Here is a 7,576-nt window from a genome sequence, read left to right on the forward strand (position 1 = left end):
TGGTTTAGATCATCAAGAGAGAAAATTCGCTCAGTTGTACAAGAACTTCCCAGAACAGAGAAGAAGATAACTTCCCAGAATGGGGAAGATAACCTACAAATTTTACTCTGCCATTTTTTTATTGAGATATTTGTTCTTAGTAGCACACCTGGTTCTTTTTTAGTCTAGAACTGATGTCCTTAGCAAAACTAGGAAAGCTGCAATTTTCAACTGTCTCATCAGCCAAGTGATCTTCAGAGGTAGAGTCACATGTCTTATGCTTGCTAATATTTAAATATCTGTAATAATTTAAAATAAGTGTATGAAACCTTGGACCTGGGTTAATTCCTCCTAATTTTGGTGACTAGTCTGAGTCAGTCTTCCGCTCTTCTTCTATAGTTAATAAAGAGAAGCCAACAGGCAAAAGGATCCCTCATCCTAAATGCCTAATAAGAAGATCAGATTTAGATTAATTAAGTCCAGGTCTGTCTATCTTTTCATGCACAGAGTTGCACAAACCTTCACTGCCAAGTTAATGGCATGTCAATGGTTACTTCAATAAGAGATTTATCTGGGCATTATTTCCAGTTAATCACCTGGAAACCAGTAACTAATGCCTTGACCTGAAAAGAACTATGTGTTTTACACTTTTTACTTGCTGAAAATTTAACTGGTTTTTTTAAGCTAAAATCAAACTAAATTTCTCTCCAGTCCCTTAGTCATCAAATTACTATTTTACTTTAGAAACTGACAACAAAAATCATAGTTTGGGAAAGGGGGGTCTTGGCCCTGCTGAAATCAGTGCCTAAATACTAAAACATCTATTCACTTCCATGGAACTAGTTCTTCCTTCCTGGTAGGCAGTCTGCTCGATGCTTAAGAGTAAAAATATTGATTTCACATCGTTCAAGGTTTCAGGGGTTAAAATGAAAATTCAAATGTGTGAATTCCAATAGAACCACTCTGGATTTATACTAACATTGGGATCAGGAACTTTTACTCACTGTTTCTACTGACCTGAGCTTTGCATAATTATTACAGGCTAATTTTGAATTCATAGAGCTGAAAGACTCTTTGACCCAAGAGTAATGAAGACCCCATGATCCAGGCCACGGAAGAAACAACCAGAGAGTAGACTAATTCTTCCCAGGAAGGTCTCAAAGTGTAATTTTGAAAACATGTGAGAAATAAATAAGCAGAAAAATGACAGCAAGAAAAGACAAAATAACAACAAAGTACATGTGATCACAAAGGCAAGAACTCTGTTGGCCTCCAATGGATCTTGATGCTACAACATCGCCTTTGGCCTTGGTGTGAACTTCATCTGTATGAGGGTTCTGCACAGCTGCTCATGAACAACTTCTGACTTTATTCCATGAAAAAGAGGTAATATGTCCAGTTCATTGGCTTCACAAAATCATTAGCATTTCTTCTTTCTCAGTTAAAATGATAGGCTAAAGCCTATTTGAAAAAAATAATGAAACAAAATGAAGGTTATAAAAATAAATGATGCAAGTTTTGTCTGGAGAATGTGTACTGATATGCAAAACCAATGGGATTTGCAGTCCAAAAAGTTTATTTCCCTATGAGTTATGATTGAATTAAATTTACAAATTTACTGAAAAATTTGGTGGACTAGATGGACTACAAAAGGCAGAAAACACTTTTCTCTGCTTTTTTCAAATCAATACTACATGAAAGAAACACAAAATAATAAGCCTGTTCCATGGGTGTTGAAGTTTATACCCACATACAGGCGTAATAGGAAACGAAAGACTTGTCATATTGAAGTGTTCCAGATTTACTCAACAAAATGGTAAAGAAATTAAAACAGAGCCACTAGGACAATACATGTCAAGCATACATTTTGTTGCAGAGGTGATTTAAATTAAGGTTTGAGTTTAGATCTAGAGTTATAGTAGTAGATGAAAACAAAAGCAGATGGAAGGGGTAATGGTCTCAGCTGTATAAATAGTGAATAACACTTTCATTGAGGGAAGAGATCGAGTCACCTGTAGGAGAAACGGTTTTTCCTTTTTTGTGTTCAGTTTTCAAAAGATCAAAGAAAAACTGTCAGGAAAAGAGACATTGTAAACTTTCTTTTAAATGTTGTGAATTATGTTATTCTAAATCAGAAAAATACAAAGTCAATCAAGCAGGAGTCCAGATACATTGCTTAGGAATTGATCTTACTGTTATTCAGCTAAAATGTCAAATCTTGGCAACAAATGTCAAAAGTTATTGTTCCTCCCATTCCCAGCCTCCTTTACAAGAAATAGTGGCCTCTGTATTAAGGCTAGACATGTGATAAAAGAAGTTAGCAAAATTATTAAGAGACAATTCGAATTATTATTCAAAGAGAATAATCTGAGAAACAAGGAAATAGGCAAGAAATATGAAGTGTCCAGACACCTTTGAATAGTCACAGAAGAATAGTGGCTTGTTTTCGTTGTCCCTAACAGAAAATGCAAATGTAAGACTAAAGGTGAGATGTACAGTCAAAATTAATCTTCAGCACCAGCTGAAACAGGTTATTTCAGGAAAACCCCCAAATTGAGCAACAAATTTACCATTTTCACTCCTCAAAGAAACTATTAGCATCTGATGAAAACCCTGGGACTTATCCAATTATGTATAGGGAACAGAGATCTTGAAGATGTGTTATGACAAGAAGACCTAGACAGAAGAGCAGAAATGGTTTAGAGAATCCTTATGAAAGGAAAAGATTGGAAAATCCAAGACAGAGTGACTTTTCCTGTGGTTTAAATGCTTTGCACCCAAGACTAAAGTAACAGCTCCAGGAAGTCCTAACAGAAGAGACCAATGAATGAACAATAACAAAGACTTAAAAAGCAAGAGGTAAATGACTGAAATTAAGAATGGCCAGAAAAAAAACCTTTAAACTATTCCCCGGAGATAATATTAATAATCACATATTTCCTAGCTATGTGTAAGCTGATAACGTTGATCAGGTTGGACCCATATTCATCTATCACTACCATATTCTACACAAGAATAGGAGTGCAAATTAAATTAATAAGTTACAGTAGATGAACTGCCTATTGGCAAGATGGTAATTTAAATTTTCATATCCAAAAAAAGTACCCCAAGGGACCATGGAGAGATTATGGGATGGCGTTAGATCCACACCCACATTTCTGCAGATGTAAAACATGGAGGGAAAAAAGAAAGAGAGAAAAGCTCTCTATGGGACCCCTGGGATTTACTGTGGAAAATATCTTTATCACTACACAGAGGATAATCTTAAACTCTATGGCATAGCAGAGAAGATAATCTATCTGCAGCAAAGAGCATCAATATCTTTTGAAGTGTTGTTCATGTGCAGCTTGGCCTGAACCACTTCCAGAAACAAGGGCTGAATTGAGAATGGGGATGCAAAACAAGCGACAAAGCTACTGACACTTTGCTGAAGAGACCTACATAGCTTGTCACTCAAACTGCCAGCAAAGATGTTAGCATGTAAAACAGTAGATGCCATCAGCTTCAAATACTCCACAGTGACCGCTTCTGTGGTTGGTTAGTACCCATGTCTTGCCATGTCTTGGCATGGTGGGATGAGACCCAGCTCTAGAAGATTAGAGACCTTTAGGCAAGATGATCACCACTGCAGAGCTGAAAATGTAAAAGATAGCTGCATGTCTTTAGATGGAAAGAAGATGAAGGTTGAACAATAGTGAAGATATTGTGTTTACTGAACATGTATTTATTGTATATCCCAGCTAAAATATCAGCATATAAAACGACTAGGAAGAAAAGTCTTTATAATGACTGTAAGGAAAATTTAATTCATTTAAAAATCACAAGGAGAACATTAAGACTGCACTAAAAAATAGAAGGTAAATCTTGTCTTTAGAGAAATAGGTGAAAAATCAGTTACTACCACTACACAAGATTATTATCTCCATGTGGACTGAACAGGAGTCCAATTCTTGAAAACTGGCTAAATCAGTGACAAAATAAAATACTTATCCATAGATTATAGCACATCTTGGCAGCAGGGTTGGTTTTGGGTTGTTTGGGGTTTTTTTCCCACCTAATTAGAGTTGGCTACATTTGTAATAGTAAAGCAAGCAGTGCCAGACACAGTTCTTCAGAATGGAGGTCAATTGAAGCAGCCTAGCTGCTCAAATGCAAGCTAGCCGCAACCAAACCACCTACAGCGAATGGTCCCAGGCCCTAAGTCTAAACTGTTGGAAGACTGTTAATCTGGGTCAAGACCAAAACAGGGAAGATGTTAAGAACTTAACAGAAAGGAGAAGAGAGGGAAGAGAGAAGAGAGTACCTGAAGGGGGCCTACAAGAAAGCTGGGGAAGGACTTTTCATAAGGGCAGTTAATGACAAAACAAGGGGAAATGGGTTTAAGCTGAAAGAGGAGAGGTTTAGATTAGATATTAGGAAGAAGTTCTTCACTGTGAGGGTGGTGAGACACTGGCCCGGGTTGCCCAGAGGGGTTGTGGCTGCTCCTCCCTGGAAGTGTTGAAGGCCAGGTTGGATGAGGCTTTGAGCAACCTGGTCTAGTGGAAGGTGTCCCTGCTGCTGGCAGGGGGGTTGGAACTGGATGATCTTTAAGGTCCCTTCCAACCCAAACAATTCTATAATTCTAAGATCCGACTCTAACACTTTTTAATGTAGTAGTATAGTTGTAGCTGTGGTACACAGCAAACTTCACCTTGCAAATAAATTGATGGAAGTTAGAAAAAAATAACCTGATTCTGACGGCCTCTAGACACCTATCTTTGGCTAGCCTATGTTCAATGGACTATTAGCTTAGTTTCAACAGCTATATGGGAGCTTAGCTGCTTACCTCGCTTATAGCAACATTTAGAACCTGATCTAGTTGAAGATGTCCCTGCTCACTGCAGGGGGGTTGGACTAGATGACCTTTAAAAATCCCTTCCAACTCAAACTATTCTATGATTCAGGCAGCTGAACCTGAAATTAATCCAGCTCCTGGTATACGCAGTCATTTAAACACTGGAAAACAGCTGCCTAAAGTGTCCATTTCTTTCCATTGACTGCTGAAACACCCTAGGGCATGAGATTCATCTTGCCTACCATGCAGTTCCCTACAAGCAAGTCTTTTTTTTTTTTTTTTTTCTACTCTCCCATTAGAAGAAACACAGACTCTAGACACACTTAGAAAAGATGAATTCCACAGTAGCGTGGCCAGCTTGTTCATCTCGGATTTAGACAACTGACTCTTAGACTGCAAAGTTTGAAGAGGTGAATTATTTTGCTCATCTTAGGCCATGCTCAGGTTGTCCACAACCAAGTTCCTTCTGTTACTTCTCAGTCCCTTTTAATAAATCCTCAGTTTCTGCAAGACTCTGAGTTTTTCAGTTAGATTACAGTTTCACTTGTGTGGAGTGACACCATCCTTTCCCTGGAATTTAATCTCATCTCTGAGTGCAATCAGGCTGCCACTCTTTTAGCCTCTAGATTAGTAGGGTTGGGCAAGCTGTAGCAGTAGGACATTTGGGAAGGACATTTTCTTTGGATCCTCCAGCTGAGAACAGGAAGCTTTTTCCAGAATGGAACTCTTATACAATGTGTTGCTTCCACCAGAAAATTTGGCTTAAGGGACCATTATCCCCTCCCTCTCTCTTTTATGGCTGCACACTCCTGTTCCTGTGCCAGGTCTAAATGATCTGGGTTAAAAATATTCCTCTGCTTTTTTTTCACCCCCTCCTGCATAGTGGGTCATTTGAACCCAAGTCATTTCAGTCATCTGGTTCAGAAAGTGACACCACAAATGGTTGTAACATTACCACTGAAAAGCTGACACACAGCGCTATGAAGGTGGTAAATGTGGCAGGGAGCAGGGTGAGTGCTCCACTTGGCTGCATTGCCAGGCTAGTCAGGCTAACACACAAGACCACTTCAGAAGAAATGTATTTACAGGTTAGTCTACGTTACAAGGAAATGGAGAAGAAATCAGGAGAATCTCAGGTTTGTCAAGAAATTCCTTTGGGAACAGAAGAATAAAGGAGTTGTCATGCCCCAAATTTGTTGTAGGAGTTCACACCAATTTGACAAATCATCAGTATAAATGCATCTCCTAATCCCATTTATACCCTAATTACTTATACCCTAGCATTTATAAGTTATATTACCATAATTCTGAGGATCCCACATCATGAGCTGGACCCTGTTCTGTTAGGAACTATGCAAGGTGCTACCTAAATGTTGTCTTGTTCTGTTTAATTTCTGGTTGTTAGGTATAGAAAAGTTAAGCATCTGTTGGGATGTGTCTCCCAGGAGAGGGTGAGAAACCCCATTACTGGAAGTTTATTTAGGGTTTTATACCCAGCTGCAAAACATTGAGCTTCTGGACTTCTATCAGAAGTTGCCTCCCATTGACCCAGAAAAATATCTGATGAATGAAGTTCTTGAATGGCTGAACAAGATACTTCTAGATCACCCCTTCATGTAATTAATGGTGAAGTAACTACCATGACACTAACTACACAAGCCTAAGGATTAAGGTAATGTGGGTAAACTACTGGCCCCGTGAGCTCAAGGATTTGCATTACAGGGAATGCAAATGCTGACGTGATAACACCTGTTAGAATAACTGACCAGCACCAGGTATTAGAGATACTTGCCTTATTCCCATCAACAGTGTAGAGCTTCTTCACTGGAAACTGCAAGATCTCTGAAATCTCATCCAGGAGCGTTTTGAAACTCCTTGCGTTTCTGCGGTTCAAGATAATTGAGCGCCGAAAACCACTTTCTCCATTCTTAACTAGAGTGATTTTCTTGGGTAATCTGGGGCCATGCTGAGTGAAAGGTGTGGAAGAATCTTCAAGCTTGCCTTCCTGAACTACTCTTCTCACAGTACTGGAGGGACGACCACTTCTTGGGGGAGCTGGCCTGTGTCGCCCAGAAGTGATGCCAATAGGCTTGACATATCTCTTATCAGAGCAAAGGTAGCATCCTCCATCCTCCAGCTGGTCCAGCTCACTGATGCAATGTATTCCCCGTGGGGTGGTGATGGTCCGTACCCCAAATGGCAGTGGGACCCTATGAGAGAGGTCATCCATGAGTGCATTGAAGCTCTTGAAGCTTCGCTGGTTGATGGCCATCTTGACTCCCGCAAACTGAGGATCACCACTCTTGAAGAAGGTTATTTTTTTGGCTGGGAGTACCTTGGTGACAGTGCTTGTCCGAGCCACGGAGGGAAGGGGCTGCTCATAGTTGTAGGAACTGGTGGTTGACAGGTAGTCAGCAGGCACCTGAGTCATCCCTCTTGTTTAAAGGTAACTACAAGAGAAGAAAAAATAGAGTAGGGTTTGTCTGAGTCATGCAGAATCAATTCCTGACTAGCATGGTGGCAAAATTTGTTTTCCTCACAACAGTTTTACTATCTAGGCTAGATCAAGAGCAGATTGTACCAACATGGAGTTATGAATTCACTGGCTCAGGTAGATACAAGGAAATACAGCAGGAAGAGTAGTCATAAAGATTCTCCTCACAGTTAAACCATCCTTGTCCTGCAGATGCCAATGAGAATTTAGTCAGTGTTAGTCACCCCTGAGACAGAAAAACATGAGTCAGACCCCAAGCAGAACCCACA

General features: G+C 39.7%; 1 protein-coding gene across 1 annotated transcript in view; it reads right to left on the reverse strand.

The window, feature by feature from the left end:
• RP1L1 (RP1 like 1) overlaps positions 1-7,244 on the reverse strand; it is a 28,988-nt gene extending 21,744 nt beyond the window's left edge. The window contains exon 1 of the mRNA XM_029086596.1: positions 6,606-7,244. Coding sequence (XP_028942429.1) covers positions 6,606-7,244 — 639 coding nt within the window. The remainder of the gene's footprint in view (positions 1-6,605) is intronic.
• Between the last annotated feature and the right edge of the window lie 332 nt (positions 7,245-7,576).

Source organism: Antrostomus carolinensis, unplaced genomic scaffold (genome assembly GCF_000700745.2).
Source record: "Antrostomus carolinensis isolate BGI_N321 unplaced genomic scaffold, ASM70074v2 scaffold12908, whole genome shotgun sequence".
NCBI lineage: Eukaryota > Metazoa > Chordata > Aves > Caprimulgiformes > Caprimulgidae > Antrostomus > Antrostomus carolinensis.